The sequence below is a fragment of the Jaculus jaculus genome, chromosome 11 (assembly GCF_020740685.1).
Source record: "Jaculus jaculus isolate mJacJac1 chromosome 11, mJacJac1.mat.Y.cur, whole genome shotgun sequence".
NCBI lineage: Eukaryota > Metazoa > Chordata > Mammalia > Rodentia > Dipodidae > Jaculus > Jaculus jaculus.
In genome coordinates, this window is record NC_059112.1 from 41,273,029 (window position 1) to 41,290,947 (window position 17,919).

The 17,919-nt window shown below is 41.0% G+C and overlaps 1 protein-coding gene across 4 annotated transcripts in view; it reads left to right on the plus strand.

Moving 5' to 3' along the window:
• The window catches only part of Ppargc1a (PPARG coactivator 1 alpha), a 757,100-nt gene that overhangs the window by 653,362 nt on the left and 85,819 nt on the right, over positions 1 to 17,919 (plus strand). For all 4 annotated transcript variants that reach the window (XM_004656094.2, XM_004656093.2, XM_045130130.1 and 1 more), the window contains one exon: positions 3,946 to 4,125. In XM_004656094.2, coding sequence (XP_004656151.1) covers positions 3,946 to 4,125 — 180 coding nt within the window. Of the gene's footprint in view, positions 1 to 3,945; positions 4,126 to 17,919 lie in introns of those variants that run through there.

A 17,919-nucleotide genomic window follows, 5' to 3' on the forward strand; every position in this document is an offset into this window, starting at 1 on the left:
CCTGCCCGAGTAAAAATAGACGGCGATACATCAATTCCACAGTCTCTGCTGGCCCCGGTTCAGACAGGGGGGAGACGCGAGCAGGTTCCTCAGCATCTCTGGAGTCTGGCGGGTGACAGAGGACCTTCGGAGTGTTTGCATTCGGCACAATGGAATGTTCTCGGAAAGTTTGGGCAACTTGGAAAACAAGCGAAACTTTCTGTGGACTCTGGTGAGATGGACCCAAATTGAATTGCGCGGAGGGGAGGATCGGAGCGGAGCGGCTTACAATGGACCTGGCAGAGGACTACCAGTGCTCCCTGCGGGTAGCTGGGGGCACGTAGGGTAAGGGGGAGGATCAAGGACCACACGTGATTTGATTAAATAAGATGTCCGTGTGGTGCAGCGATACACATCTAAAGGGAAAGAGAGGGGGAAAAAAAAATCATCTGGCCAAGGCCGCCTGCGAATGCATTTTTCCTCTCTAGCCAGGCATGCCCTGGATTCTTAACTCTTTGCTGGGCTTTGCACATGCTGGCTCCGGTGGCCCTCCTTCGCTTTGGCAGATGTGATTTGCGGTAGTAATTGCTCTCATCTTGTTGTGATTTCCTGGTAAGGCGGCACAGGTATGGATAATTCATGTGTCCTGTAGCTGTTAGGAGTCCGAGTTCTGAGGCTTCAAAGTCCTAATGGCTGAGTAGCCGGAGTGTCCTGTGGGTGGCTGTCTGGCCGGCACTGTGCGTCTCCTTGGCTGTACTTTCATTTTCCCATCATGTATTATTCCTGATGCAGGAAGCTGATGGAGGGAACTCGGTGGTATGGAAATGAAGAACGTGGACTTTCATCATTGGAATCCCTGCAGTCATTTGCAAATAATCTTCCCTGCTATTTAGAACAGTGGCCTTTTAAATGCTTTTTTTTTTTTTTTTCTCATGAGGAGGAGGGGTTCTCAGGCTAATTGTCCAGCCCTAAGATTGAGTCTTGGGTCAGCTGTGACTGGCCAGTGGCTGTTTGCACTGTAGGCAGCCGGCTGCTAGGAGCCCTGCCTTCCAGCCAACGACTGTGGGAATCACCTCTGCCAGTCTGAAAGATTATGAGCAGCAGGTAACGGAGGCCGATTTTGTTTTTGGAGCCATTAATGCTTGCTGTCATCCTAAAACCCATTATGCCCTTTTACACATAATGACAGGACAGCACATTGGTTAATAAAGGCCCATAACATTAGAGCCACTTGGAGTCCCTGGTGTTTCACAGTTTAATGAAGGTGATGTACAATAAGGTTACTAAGATTGATGGAGACAATTCACATGACATAACACTCTACCACATCTGTTGCTCTCTCCTAGTCCCTCTTCCCATCCCTCTCCTGGATCTCCACTATTTTGTCTAGAAGTTACGATTCTTTTTATCAGTAATATAATTAATGTGGCCGAGTTCACTTGTTCTTTTCTCCCTCTCTCTCTTTAAAATTTACCATCAATGGCGCCAAAACCTCCAAAAGGTTAATGGAGAATTATACTTAATTATAATGATTCATTATTATCAGTGCAGTTAAGCTAATTTATTGTCTGCTCCTTAAATAAGAGAAAAGTCTGTTAGGTTGAAATAGCGCACAATAATTAGCCTTTTGTATTTAGTGACTGCTTTATCCTCTTAAATCTTATTATAAAATTAAGGCTACAGTTGTGAATCGCTGTCATCAGTGCAAGGAGGCAGCAGGATGTGTCTGTAACAGCAGCAAGGCTCACCTGTTAGAGATGTATAGAGGAGCGATCACGATGAGTGCGTCAGATGACAGTGACACAGATGACAGTTACAGGACTTGGTCTGCTGTCTGGCATCATCCAAGGCCATGGAGAAATTAATAACAGGAGCGCTGGCTCCTACTAATGTGTTTTAGATTAGCAAAATCATTCCCCATTCACAAGCACTGATTTTTACTAGGATGTCAACATTGGTGATGCATTAGCACTTTTTGGAACCATAATATAAAGTAAAAATGAAAGAGGAAGGGGAGAGAGAAAGAGGGGCAGGAAGTAAGCTAAAACAAATTGATGTTGCCTACTCAATAATTGTCAAAAGTTACTTGTAAATATATATTTCTAGAAGGTTAAAGTGTTTTGGGTAAGTTATGTCTGGCCAAGGCATTTAAAGAGAGGTGGTAGTAAGTTGTCCACCAGTCAGTGAGGGTGACACCTCAAGCATTCCAAGACATGGCTTCTGAGCTCACAACAGGAACAGAAGCCAGGGCTAGACAGCCTGTTTGTATATATTTTTTTCTAGGTTGCTTTGGATGCTCTTTTTTGTTGGAAATTATTTCTGTTGAAATCTTCGTGGTTTTTGCACCGTTGCCTGTTTCTGCATTTATGGTGTTGAGGAACAGTTGACACAGAGGGTTTGAGCTGGAAGGATAAGGAAACCAGGCATTGCTGCATTCATAACAAAACATTAACATTAGACGGGGACAGACTCTTCTCTCAGGTCCTGCCTCCACTTACTTATAAACCTCACCAGGTATGCTGACCTGTAACTTTGGGCTGACTCAGGTAATAAAAAGAAAAGCCCAATAAAAAGATAAGGAAGAAGTGTTAATTGAGAGGACAGCCCTTCGTTTGCATGACTCTGTGCCTGCTGGTTGAGATCTCACTGGGGCCTTGTGGAACAACTGCAGTGATCAGCAGGCTCTAGCTAGCCTCCCCACCTCCACTTCCAAAGTGTTGACGCCATTACCCAGTACCTACTTTTAGCCTGTGGCCCATAATCACCCTTAGGTACCCTGCCAGAAGGAACAGGGGTCCTTCCCCAGGAAAATAACTATATAAAACTTATTTATTGAAAACCTAACTGTCAAAGAAGACCTTAGAAGACTGTAATCACCAGTTAAGTAGCCAAGTCAGTGTAGAATGACATCTCATTGGGAAGGGGAATCCACTTGCCTCAGAAAACAAAAGACAGGGTAGTTAAAAGATGACACCATGCATGCAAAGATATGAAGTGATATGATGACCTGAAATAGCCTTCCTGTTAAGTAGTCCAGACACTGTAGATGATGTTTTAAATCTTTCAATATATTGAAATTATTTCACAACTTTTAGCCCCAAAGAATCATGTTTCATTCACAGGAATGCAGTTGATATACCCAAATATAGCACAAAATATAATTGTGACACACTATTGGGTTTTCTTTTCTAGTTGTTTCTCTTCCAAGTTCCAAGCGATCCCAAACACACACACACACACACACACACACACCGACCTTGCAAGTCATACATAGTAAAAAGACCACATAGAGAAAAATCAGCACATTTGTTCTTCATCTTAACAAACTTGCTTTTGACCAGTTATGCATCCATAACCCAGAAACTCATAAAAAGTCAAGTGAGAGTAAATGATTTAAATCACAATTCAAAAGAGCCACAGATGAGTCAAAGGACTCACATCATTAGTTGCTAAATGAATTATATGGATTGTAATGCTTAAAGGGAGTGCAGTTCCTGCATTCTGTTTTTCATTTAGCAATTGTTTACTAGGTGTTCATTATGTATGACTGTGATTCCAAGGAAAAAAATCAAGTTTGAATCCTTGTCCTTTCTGTCCCAAGGCTTACGCTCCAACAGTTAACCATATGTTGGTATCAAGTTTCCTGAGTACAACTAAGACTTAGACGTATGAACAAATTCTACTGAGTTTTAATTGGAAGAATCAAAGAAGCCTTCCTGGAAGCATGGTCATTAGCATAGATTGGGATGTAAAATTTCAGATGGAATTAATCAGGCCAAGTGTCCTTTGGGAGCAAAGTGAGCAAAGAATGTAAGGTGTTTCCCTTGGTGACAGCAGCCCCAGGGGCCAGCTTTGGTGGTTGTCACTGAATGAGCCAGGCTCAATTCCTATCACATGCTATTGCTGTTGAATGAACTCCTGCAGCTAATAAAAGCTTATTTTGTTTTTCTTTTCTGTCTCCTGCAGTGTGCTGCTCTGGTTGGTGAAGACCAGCCTCTCTGCCCAGATCTTCCTGAACTTGATCTTTCTGAACTTGATGTGAATGACTTGGATACAGACAGCTTTCTGGGTGGACTGAAGTGGTGCAGCGACCAATCAGAGATTATTTCCAACCAGTACAACAATGAGCCTTCAAACATATTTGAGGTAAGGGCCTCCTCTGGAGAAATTAACTTCTCATTGACCATGGCTTGGGCCGGACTGAAATGGTACTATGAATTCATAATGGACTCCTACTATGTCCAGAGATTTGCATTAGGAGATTTGCCATTACAGTTAAGTATTTTCTAGTTTGTGGTTTAAAAAAACAAACAAATAAACAAAAACAACTAGTTTTGGAAAAAATGGACTTTTTTTTTTTCTTTTTGAGAATTAAGGGACTCAAAACTGACAACAGAGTGTATGAAACTGTGATGAAATACAAGGGGTTGTGAAAGAATGGGTGACAAAGAAGAACAAAAGTCTAAACCTGTTTATACCTTCCTGTTCCCACAGAAAGAAACCTGGCAATAGACAGACCTAGTGTATAAAAATTAATATTCAAGAAGGCATTCTTTATGAAGTAAAGGGTTAAAGTTTACCTGTGTTTGTTTTACCATGTAGGTGACTAGTTTGCATTATTGCTATTTCATTATGGCTTCATAATCCTAATTTTGTTGTATGATGGAAAATTCTAAACTCAAAAAATTCTAAATGCACTTATAAATTAGTCAAAATTCATTTACCTTTCAGGAATGAGAATTACCTCCCAGACTCTAGACACCTATTATGAGCCTACCCTATAATAAAGAATGTTAATCTACTCCTATTAAAGTGTTACTTAGAGAAAAGAGGTTTGTTCTCACAAGATTGGTACTCATTTACTTGAAAATAAATCATTTCTTATAGCAATAAACCTTTACTGAGTACTCTGACAAGTGATTCAAGTTAAAATTGTCAAATCAGCCAGTTTCAACATTTATAACCATCACTACTCCAACCACCATCATCGCCTAACATTTTCCGAGTACTCCCTGTGTGCCAAACTACATAAAAAAACACTTGTGCTTGGGGGCTGGGGAGATGGCTCACTGGGCAAAGTGCTTGCCATGCATATGCGAGGACTAGATTTCAGATCTTCAGCACGCACAGAAATGCTAGTGTGAGGATCTACCTGTAATCCAAGTGCTCAGAGAGTGGAAATAGGGGACCCTTGGGACAGGGTGGTTAGCTGGGTTACCCAAATTGAGGAGCTCTAGGTTCTAGTAAAACACTCTTCCTTGGTCAACAAAGAGTGTCCTAGGAAGACTCTTGATCTCAACCAGTAGTCTCCACACTGACATGTGCATATGCACCCACACATGTACACCGTCATGCATATAAACATGGGTGTGTGCACATGCAAATAAACAAACAAAAATCCTTTGTTAGCCACCAGTGTTGACGTTTGGTAGCTATCTTCAAAGTTATTTGAGTGATATCTCAAGTGTCTCAGAGAGTCAATTTTATAAAATGAATTGAGCTTTTCTACTGTCCAGTATATAGATGGTACTGAATAATTGTAAAGTAAGTGTATGATAAGTGTGGCCATGTAGGTAACCAGTAATCATTAACAATAATCATCAACACTTTGGAATACTACTTCTGTGTATCACCACAGGCATCTTTCCAAAGAACTGATTGTTTGGATCTGTTGCTGCTATCCCCATTTTACATACATGGGCACTGAGTTTCAGAGAGCTCAAGTGATTTCATTAATTGACAAATCAAGACCTGGTATTGAATTTCTAAGTTTGTCTTCTTCTAAGTCTATATCATTGACAAAAATAGGAAGCCAGTGATTTTGGGTGACAGCCATCCTTTACAAAGATGTAACCAGCTGCTTCTTTGCTCAATATATTTAAAAATAGAACAGACTGTTTCCTTTCAGTGTTGGTCAGTGTGGAGGCCCCTGCGAGTTGGTGAGCCAAAGGACCTGTCGGTTCCATGGATGGCTAAGATTTTGTAACATGTCTGGAACATGAAATGGGTCTTAAAAGAAAAAAAAAAAAAGTTAGGAGGGTGGGAGACTCAGGGCTGAGGAGTGAGAGCAAGGTAGAGGAAACAGTGAAGGTTTGTGGTTAAGTTAGATTTTCCCAGGCTTCTCAGCCGGGTCTCAGAAAGTTCATGTAAGGACTTGGCTGGTTTGAACTGGTAAATTGAACATTCCTCATTCAGTACACTCGTCAGGTTACAGGCCATTCTAAGTCATGCAGCATTAAATAAACAATACTTAAAAAATGTCCATCTCTGCAGACCTCTTATCTAATAATCAGCTATGGCTAGTCTATATTGAGTGGATGCCATGCATTTTGTAGATGATAATTCTAGATTAACTTCAAGGTGTGTGTGTCGGGGGGGGGGGGTTGATGTGATAATCATTATCTCCCAGGTAGGCTAGTTTCAGAAAGGCCAACTTTCTCTATGACCTCACGTCCCCATATTGCATGTTGTTGCTTCTTTATGGGGGACTTCCCATTTATAGCTCAGCAGACTTGGCTCAGCAGCTAGTCAGTTATCTATATATAGATGCTTAATCTATGCAATGACACTCCTTTTGTTTCCCTATATAACTTTCTATGCTGATAGAATTGTTTTCAGAGTTCTAAAACACAAGGTTCATTTAATTTAATCTCTCATTAGGTCATTTTAAACCAATGAGTCTCAACCAAAGGAATGTTGCCCCAAAGGGGACATTTGACAGTGTCTGGAGGTCTGATTGCTAGGACTATGGTATAAGAAAATGCCATTAGCATTTAGCAGTAGAAACTCAGGGTGGCACCGACTGCCCTCCAGTGCTCAGATCAGCTTACCATAACAAGGAGCTGTGTGAATCAAACAACAATAGCGCCAAGTTTGAGAAGCCCTGTTTGTGTTGTTATTTTACTTTGGGATAAGCTGCTAAAATTCCCCTTTATGAAGTGAAACAGGTGAGTTGAGCAGATGGCTGAGACAAAGCTTAGTGAGATGTTGGCTATGAAGGATGAGAAACTATCATCAGATTTCTAAGGCACCTTGGGCTTCTGTCCCGAATTCTCTGAATGAGAGAGAACAAGAATGACTGAATGACTGTGTTGATATGTCTTCATAGCAGTTTCCTCTGATGTCCCAGAGCCATTCTTCTTTGACTAGGCAAAGGGTAAAGTCATATGTAGCAACACTTACCAACAGCAACTCTGTCACAAGCACTCACAATGTGATGGCTTCTATAAACTTTGCCCTCTAGAATTAAACTCACTCATCTCTACCGCAAAGGGATAGGAAAGTGAGCAGAAGTGAAGTTCTAAAATTGTATCTTCCCGGGCCAAGGAGATCCCTAAGTACTAATGTTCCCTTTGTCTGACAATAGCACTGTATGATCTCTACCAAAGCAGACTTTCACAAGGCTTATTCCCAAGGGCCACATACTCCTGTAGACTTCCTCTTATGTTCCTCTCTCATGATTTTCAAAGCCTGGTCTCTTCACATTGGAGAAGGCCTTGGCCTTGAGTGGGCCAGTCAGTCACGGTTCTGCTTGCATGGCTCTGTCAATCATAAGCATTATTCTATACCTCTGACTCCTGGATAAAATAAGCTATGAAGGAGTTAAGTGCTTCCTCCTGCCCCCCAACCCCCCACGACTCAAGTTGCATGTTGATAACACTGCTGGAAACTGGCCATGGAGTTCTGAATAGTAATCAAGACAAAAAGTGAGATTTAGGGCAATGTGATGGTTGAAGGGTTTGGAATGTATAGAGCTTTCTCCCTTCTGCTTTGTCCATACATTTGAATCTAAGTATAATTTTTACTTAATGTCAAAAAAATAAAATAAGTTATAATAATAAAGGGAATGATGTTGAATGTTACATTTTGGAAAAGAATAAATTTGAAGAGTCAAGATAGCCAAGGGACAGTTGCACATGTTGAGTAAGTAACTGGATGTACAAGCAATAACTTCTGCTCACAAAACCCATGTGTGGGAGTGTAAATGTTGGTGACCAGGTATAGTTTAGAGGCCACTTTGGCAAACAGGGTGCAAGGCCTATCAAGGGGCAGTCTCAGTGACTGATCCATGTGTAAGGAAAACAGGATCCTCTCCCTGAAAGGACTGGTAGCAAGATTTATGTTTCAGAATATTGCAACATAACTTCCTTCCCCCTGTTGCCTTTGTGCATTGTTTGAAGCAGAATAAAGGACTGCTTTTACAGCACAGCAGTGTGTAAAGATGGGTGGCATGGGGATCACTTAAGTAGCACTGCGCCTTTCTGGGTCACTGGGGGCCACCCTGTCCCTGCTTTATTTTAATACCTGTTTTAATGCCTCTGTGGTACAAATGAGTGGGCAACTGTTGTTCATTTGCCTGGCACTCCTGAATGCAACTACTTGGGGTTCCTTAGCACAGTGGCAAGTGAAAATGTTGTTTGGAGCCCATTATTTATAATGTACTGAGAGGCCCATTGGTGCTGATGGGAGAGACCTCACAGCTATGGGCAGCATTCGGGGATGGTAATGACTGTGAACCTCAGCTAGGTTTGAGGCTCCGAACTTCTATAGGAGAAGGGTGAGTGGTGACTCTGGGTAGTCTGTGGGCTAGGTGTTCTGCATACAGCTAAGGCAGAGAGTGCTAGACGCTTTCAAGACTACTTGATAATCTTTGCAGGAATATAGATAACTGGGTAGCTTTTCTTCTTTGGGTTTTCAGTTATAGTATTAAAAAAGTGAAAATAACTAAACAGGTTATGAGCATCGTGAGAGCAAAGACACAGCCAGTCTTGTTCACTGTAGTGTTCCTAGTCATTTGCTTAAAAAATAGCAGAAAGCAAGTAGCTATAAAGCTCAAAAGAGGTGTTTTCTAAAGAAATTTAAATCTAGTTAGAGGTAAAATATAGAAATGTGAAACAATTATCAAATACTATGATATATACATATGCATACTTTATATATCAATAAAAGAAAAATAATGTAGTGCTATATGTGTAAATACATATATATGCACACAGGATTATCATCTTTTATTTATATTAGTAATTGACAAACATTGAAAGACTGTTTTTACACACACACACACACACACACACACACACACACACACATATGTTTTTACATATATATATTACTTAGAAGGGAAACAGCAGGATAGCTTAACACTGGTGAGAGAATGAGGGGCATGGAGGTGAAGAGTTTGCTTTATTCATAATATAATATATATATTTAAAAGATCTTTTTCTTTTTTGTTCATTTTTTATTTATTTATTTGAGAGTGACAGACACAGAGAGAAAGATAGATAGAGGGAGAGAGAAAGAATGGGCGCGCCAGGGCTTCCAGCCACTGCAAACAAACTCTAGACGTGTGCGCCCCCTTGTGCATCTGGCTAACGTGGGTCCTGGGGAACCGAGCCTTGAACCAGGGTCCTTAGGCTTTACAGGCAAGCACTCAACCGCTAAGCCATCTCTCCAGCTCATATATGTATATATTACTGAGAACATAGGGAGTACGTTTGGATATAGACTAGGTACAAAATTATGGTGGACATTGAGCATCTATTTGGAAATACTTAAGAGTTTATGTGGTAGAGATTAGTGCCTGCCTGAAGCTATTTATCAAGAGGGCAATGCAATGGAGCTGGTATAGAACCAAAAAATGATGCTGGGCCTGGAGGGATGGCTTAGTGCTTAAGGCGCTTGCCTGTAAAGCCAAAGGGCTGAGGTTCAATTCCCCAAGACGCACATTAGGCAAATGCATAAGGGAGTGCACGCATCTGGAGTTCATTTGCAGTGGCTGGAGGCCTTGGGATGCCCATTCTCTCCCTCTGCTTCCTCCCTCTCTTCCTCCCTCCCTCTCTCCCTCTTTCTCTGTCAATAAATAAATAAATAAAAATAAAATATTTTAAAAAATGATGCTGACAGATCTAAGAGGTAATGGTGAATATGAAGTAAGGAAAGCAAGACAGCTTGTCCTGTTGGATCCCAAACTCAGTGTGATACAGGGCAGGGGAAGGACTAGGTGAGAGCAGAAGGAATGGCATCCAGGGGCACACTCAAAGCACCTCGAAGGAAAATTCCATCTACCCCAGGTAACTATGAGTTATATATAGAGGGAGAGGTGGCAAGGAATTCTAACCCAAACACATTCCAAAGGGAATCAGAACTTCATGGATACCTTTCCTGGTTGGGTCTGCTCGCCTTTGGGGGCTGAAGCACTCCCTGAGAATCATTCTACAAAAGGGGCTCTCCATCTCTTTGCCAGCTCGAAGCAGACCATATTTAACCCAATCTACAAATTTTCATGGTGCCTGCTTATTCTCACTTGCCTGCTTGGAGGAAATTCTGCAGCCTTCCATGGTAATGAGTTCCAGTTCCTGACTGCGCCTGTGGTCAGAAGACTGTGAGAACGGCAGCCTCTTGGAATTTCAACAAAACAAATCATACAACAAGAAAGTGCAGGAAAACAATCTTACCTTCATTTAATTATTGAGAGAGTAAATTCTCCTTTGTTATGTGGGGAAACTGAATTCATTTACAATAATCACTTTTTAAAGATTTCCTGATTTTCTAATTTGCAATCATTTAAATTTGTCATTTAAATTAAATTTACAGCCTACAACCAGATTTTTTTTTTTTTTTGCCACAATTGGTAATGGCACTTACAGAGAATATAGACTTCTAGTAAGAAAATAATGGCCATTTAAGTAGGGAGATAATTGGCTGTAACATAAGAACACTGAGGAATGCTGAAGCTCATGGAGACTTATGGAGTATTTTTAAAATTTATGTTGTACTTATCCTTACATTTGTAGTCTACCACAAAATTCCAAATTCTGGGTATAAATCAGTTAGATGTTCGTCTTGTAGACACACACATCAGGAAGCAGCAATCTGACCCATTCTGCTGTGGGCTTGCTTGTTTGTTTTCAACTTCTGCCTCAGCTTATCTTGCAGGGAGACTAACTAGGGAGTGTGTGTGTGTGTGTGTGTGTGTGTGTGTGTGTGTGTTCTTCCAGGTACCTCAGCTAAACACTGTTTTAGACTGGCGTGATAACATCTGGCTTATCTTGGGAACATCTGGTTTATCACCCTATTTTTCTCCTTGCCATTATGCTGACCATTGGAAAACCCTGGCTCAGGAGTTCTGACCCACAAGGACTATGTCTCTTGGTATTGATACCTGCTAATAACTAGCAAGTCACAGGATGCAAGTTGCATGATCAGGAATCCCCAACATGTACTTCTCTGCTGCTGGAGCTTGTGAATGGAAGTGGAAGTTGCTAGGGATGAGGTTATCTGCTGTTTATTCATGGGAGCTGATCCAATTCTTAGCCTTTGCAATCTGGAAATGGAGAATCTATATGCTTAATTAGGCGCAGTGATTTTAGTAAGTAGTCTTTCATGGTTGGAGGGGGGGTGAGAACATGGACTTTATGTGAGATGTTTTGGATGCTTCAAGAGGCAGATGAGCCATTGTATGAGTTTGTCTTAGAGTCTTCCAACACCCTGGAATCTTTTTTTGTTTGTTTATTTATTTTTTATTTATTTTATATTTTTATTTATTTATTTGAGAGCAACAGACAGAGAGAGAAAGAGGCAGATAGACAGAGAGAAAGAGAGAGAACGGGCACACCAAGGCCTCCAGCCACTGCAAACAAACTCCAGACGCTTGTGCCCCCTTGTGCATCTGGATAATGTGGATCCTGGGGAATTGAGCCTTGAACTGGAGTCCTTAGGCTTCACAGGCAAGTGCTTAACCACTAAGCCCTCTCTTTCCAGCCTCACCCTGGAATCTTAAGTGACTTAATTTATAATAAATATTCCTGTGCTTGGAAACATTTAGGGACAAAAGAAAGGGAAGAACCAAATTCATGAAGACGAAATTGTGACTTGGATCAGGAAAAGACTGACTCTTTGCCTCTTAGTTTTACTGCAAAGATATCAGTCTATGTTAAAATAATCATGGTTCTGAACATTGCACTGGGCAAACAATCTGTGGATACAGCACCTGGGCTCTATGTGGCCACCTCATACATATGCTGTGCAGTGCTTTTGTCATGTGGTGTCATGGAAGCCTAGCCCAGCAGATGGCTCACCTCTGTGTGAGAGGAACACACAGAGCAGATAAAAAGATGAACATTAATGAAGACATTGTTAAACTGAGAGCCAAATTGTTCCTCCACTGTTCCCTATCCCACACTTCACATTTTTAACAAGGTTAATTTGTCCCTTTAATTATGTGCCTATTCTTTTAGCAATGAAAACTTTTATTGTGGCTTTTATAAAATGAATTGCCTGTGATGTGAAACAATTTTGGAAGGACCATTTTTATCTTCTTTCTTAACCTCTTAGGTTTTTTTAATTTTATTTTTTTTAAGACTGTGCACTCAGAGGTTTGGTTTGAAAGCAAAGCAGGATACTATAGTTCATGTCAAAGATGCTAACTTATAAGTAGCTAGGATGAAGGTGTGTGTGGAAAGGGGGCAGGTCTACAGTGAAATCAGTGAAATACATATGCTTACTCTTGGCAAAGACAAAATTTTTCAAAGATAAGTGACTTCTTACCATGAAGCCATTTGTCTGAAAATGATGATAGGAGATATCTTTACTGTCTTTTTTTTTTTTTCCAAATGATAGAGAAATGGTAGTTTCACAGCCCAATGCTATTACTATGTAGAGGTACTCATCTCTATTACCAGATCACAGAGAAAATGCCTTATCCTAATATCTCTTTCTTTCCCTCTCACATTCTTTCTCTTTCTCTCCCTTCTTCTGACTCTTCCTATTTCCCTATGCCAGTTTTGTGATTTCTAATATAGGTCCTAGATTTGAAATCTCTATAGACCTTCATCCCCAGAAGTACCCACTTTAAGCATCCTCCTGCTTTTCTGTTCTCTTCCCAACTTCTGTCCACAGGCAGCAGTTTAAAGAGGCACATCCAGTCAGGGAGGAGGAAGGAGATCCAGTGGCTCAATCCTTAGTGGCTGGTGTTTTTCCTGGTGCCAAATCAGCACCATTCCTCAGCCCCACTCTTCTGAGCCCAATTGAGCTGCACAGTTTTTCTCACATGGTATGGATAGCTGGAGTTCTGAACTTTGAAGGAAGGCCTCAGAGCTATTTACAAAGTGCCCGTGCTTGGTGAATACTAAATTACATTTAGGAAATAGTCTATGGCTACCAGTTAAACTTCATTTTTATTCTCGACACAGACACCTAAATCAGAGAACAGTAACATTTTAGGGATTATGGAAGCAGTTTGGGTATAGTCCAACACCATAATAGGATCAGAATTTTAAGGTCTTTTGTATTATTACCAATAGTCACTTAGTTTCTACTGCAGTGTACTTTGTAGGGAATTACAGCTTTTACTAAAAAGATTAAAATGCTATTATGCAAATGATTGCAATATGTTATTATGTTTACAAATTAACATCCATGGCTCAACACACAAATTAACTAACTATTCTATCTGTGTTATTAAGGATTTAATAAAGTAACTGTTAATAAAAATGGGTAGCTTGGAACACTTAATAGGAAACAATTGTGATTTAACACACACTGCTCGAGCATGTAGTTTAATGTTGTAGGTGATATAACGGCAAAATCCAGTTGAGCAAACCTCAGACTCTGACTCCTAAGTCACAACTGGGTGAATGGTAGGATCATTTGCCTGAGACATCAATGAACAGAAACTAAATAGCTTCAGGCTACATTGTACAGCAGGCAGCATATCAACAAATCTAAGCAAAGCACACGACACATCTTCTATTAAATATAGTCCATGGGAATGATAATTGCCCCCTCCCCCTCCCTCGGGTGTTTGATGTTTCTCATTTCACACAGAGAATACTTACATTATTCTAAAATGGAGCTCAGAGCACATTTTGCTGTGGCAACTGGGATTTAGATGCAGAATATCACTGTGTGATAAAAGAGGAAAGGACTGGCTTCAGACTAAGATGGCTTTACAAACAGGCTGCAAATTGCTATTCCTGGCTGTTCATGAGTGATCATAAAAGCAAGGAGATAAGAGCCACCAAGGTCCCTGAGAAATGGATGTGTGTGATTATGTTATCTTGTGAATTGGATTTACTAGAAGGACCAACAAAACCTTCACTTTAGCCCAATGGAAAAGCAGGAAGAAATGCAGATTTGTGGATATAAGACGTCCTTAGGATCAGGGAAGTTCTAAAAACATTACCATTAAAGTGGTTCAAGAAATCTCTAGGAGTCCAGTCTGAGTCTTTTGCTTATTTCATAGTAGAAGCTAACCTATTACTTGAAACACCAAGCCCGGAGGGCAGGGACAAGTCAATTCATATTTCAAATGTTTTAAATTTGTTTTTCGTACTCATCAAAGATGTAGATGACTTCTGTAAACAATTACCTGCTTTGGTCTACCTTCTGAAAGCCACTAACTGGGGCTTCTGAGAAGAAAGATCTGAGCATACTTCGGAAATATACAGGCGGGGAAGCGATCACAAAGTTGGCCAAGGTTTGTGGCCTTGCATACAATACAAACCATTTATTTTGTTCCAAATAGCACCTCTGTTGTTGTTGGGAAAATACTTATGCAAATTTTTGATATCTAGCTTTAGCAAGGTGCTGGGTTCCTTCATTTCCTTCCACATTTGGATAAATTGTGTTGTTCTTTGCTATTCCAAATTTGTCCTTGTGGAAGCGAACACTTGCAAATTGCTTGAAGCTTGCTAAGCGAAAGAAAGGGTGGGGAGGGGAGGACAGAAAGAAAGAAAGTCAAAAGAAAACCTGACCGAAAAAAGTTGCTCTGACAGCTTATGATGTGATGGTCTGTGGCCTTGTCCTGTTCCCAGGCACCTGATCAAGAAAGTCGTACAATCCTGTTAGGCAGGCATTCCAGAAATCTTGCCAACATTCACCTGACATGACCAGGGTTTAAAGTCCTTGCTGTAACTTTATGAAGCAGAGTGGAGAAGTGTGCTTGTGAATATGGGTGCATATATACTCTCTCTCTCTCTCTCTCTCACATACACACACACACACTTTTTATAATAAAGAAAAAAAGAAACTAGGATCCTTGCCATAGAAGGGTGGTAAAATAATTAGTCCAGTAGACAAATGTCTTGGACCATGTTTAAACAGAGCTTTAAGGACACAGTGTTCCCAACACTCACATATCTAAATACAAACCAGTGTCAGCTGCAGTACAGACTAACGCGTAGCAGCCTGCTTCCACATAGGTCATCGTCAAACCATTTTGGTCCTAGTCACACTGCACATCTGTTTCTGTGAGCTGCAGCTTCTTAAGGTGGCATTTGGACTTCATAAGAACACAAACAACCGAGCTATAAATTGCCGCTGCTGGAGTTATTTTGAATAAGTGTATACTGTTTCATATTTATAATGGTGAGCCTTCATAATATTCACAGTGAATATAGAACACCGATCAGTTCAACAAGCATGAAATTGTATGTTGTCAACTTGTCACATAAATAGAGTCATATTCTGGCTAGCGATAATGTTGAACTAACATTTTTCCCCCAGAATTATCTGGAGGGTCACATAAAAAAAATATGGGAGGTAGCACTGCTTTTGCATAGATAACCAATCAAGGCTATTGACATTGATATTTAGGTGGAGACTGTCCCTGTCCCTTTTCTCCCTACCTCTCTCCCAAGTAGTTAGATGTTCTTGGGTAGATGCTAATTGGTTAATCTGCTGTCATTTATTTATTTTTCTGTCATCCAGTGGTATCATTTTCAGTCAGTGCTTACAGGATTTTGCTGGGTTATGCATGTGTGAGTGGCTTTTATTGTTGTTGGTCTAGTTTAAACAATTTTGTTTTAAAAATATTCTATTCTTGTAGTGCAAATCAGTGCTAATTGTCACGAGATTCTCTAACTACATACTCTGGCCAGCTTTCTCTTTTCCTTTGCACCCCAGTTAACTCTTAATTCATTACCAGAACATTAGCAAATAGTGACAGCCTCTTTACTCAAACTTTCCAGAGACAGAAAATGTAAAGACAGACAAAAAAGAAATTATGGAAGTAAATTTGCAATTTATTGAAAAGGAGAAAAGACGAATGAAATGTTTTTGCCAGCAGCTAGGGAGCAACTCAGACTAGTTTCCAGTGGGTGATATTTCGGCACCAGAGGCATGAGGAGAGTCTTTTTGTGCTTTTGAGAAACTCTTAGATGTGTTCAACTCTCCCCATCTTTCTTCAGATGGCCTGAAGACAAGAAAGCATTTCAGCCTGTGTCTGCAATCATTTTCACTTACCCGGTTAACTTGCTAACTTCAAGACCCCAGGACACTGCCAGAGCTCATCTAAAACACCATGCAGATACTGCCGAAGACTATCATTCACTATGCACTTTTCATCTGGTGTGGCTTGGGGTGGGATGGTCATATTTTCTCACAGGAGAAACCATTTCCTGGTCAAAGCCCTTGGTCTCCATCTTTTGCACATTTTCCCATTTCTTTGCATGTTTGGATGTAAAGGTTCATCTATGCTCTTACTGATTTATTAAGCCACTCAACAAAAAAAAAATATATCATCAGCTGCTAGTATGCTCATCTTCTTCACACTTTCTGGGGATAGAGTAGTTAAGAGGAGACACAGTTCCCTGTCTCCATGAAGCTCATGCTGGTTAGTGATGGAAACAGACCTTTAAAATGGAGGGAGATAAGGGCTCTGACAGAGGGAACACGGCAAGGACTTTCACCACCTACTTGTTATCCCAGTCATCATGAACAGATCAATTCTGCTATTCTCCTACTTACAGAAACACTGTCACCTCAAAGTGGGATCTTCCTGAAACACATTTCAAGCAGAACAGGAACTTTCTTTTTCCTAGTCAAGAGTAGAGAATATTTGAAATGGGAAGACCTGAAGCACATGGTGTCCCACATGTAGAGTTCATTGGAATTGTTGGGGGGAGGGGTCAAACAAGAGAAAGTCAACCTGAAGGAAGAAAACTGAGCCGTCAGCATTAAAGTTCTTGACCCAGTGCACATCTGACGTGACAGGAATCCTGTACCCCAGGCAGGGCGTGCGAGCTTTCAATGGATGAGAACCGTTTTGTACCATTTTAGGCTCGTTGACCTTTCTCTCTGAGAATGATATTTCAGTCCAGCTGGAAGGGCTGACATGCTGTTGGCCTATAAGAAACACCCTCCCTGTCTTTGTGGCTTTGCTCTCCTCTGTGACCCTCTGTCTCTAACTGGTATCTTGATAACTCTTTGCTAGTGCAACCCAGATGCTGTCCTGTCCCCTTGAGAGAGGCAGGACAGAGGGAATGCCACATATCTTTCACCTCTTTTCTCTAGAGGATCCAACAAACATGCTACTGGCAGCCATATTCAGTTAGATTTCTTTCTGATTTCTATAATGCTCTAGCTTAAATCTTTTCTCTCTAGTCCTTTCTGAGAAGTCTATTTCTCCATTTGAATGGCTGTTGCCTAGGGAAAAAAGAATGTCTATAATAGGAATGCCCTTGATTTTTCCATGGGCTCTTGGCCTCAGGATATTAACTTCCCTGGGTGTCATCTCATCTGCTCAGATGTGAACTTGGAGCCTCTGTATTCCAGACATAGTTCTTCTGGGGATCCAAGGAACCTTGCCAGTTCAGATGCTGTCCAGAAATGTTCTCATGTCAGGATCTTCTTGTGTTTTGCCAGCCCATGCTTAACAGGAACACCTCGCTCCCCTCTAAGCTATAGAGCTTTGCTGGGATTTTGCTTCTAGGCAGTGTAGCCTGATGGGCAGGCTCACCTCCTCTTCCCACTGGGGGAGATTCTATCAAATGCCCAGGAATTGGAACACAGCGATGCTGCACAGGATAAGTGGCTTCTTTTTCCTGCTGGTCCTCAATTCCAGGGCTCTGCATGCAGCAGATTTGAGCATTACATTAGGTCACAATGCCACTGTCTAGCTCCTTTAATCCTATCACCCACAATCCTAGCAATGTAGCTGAG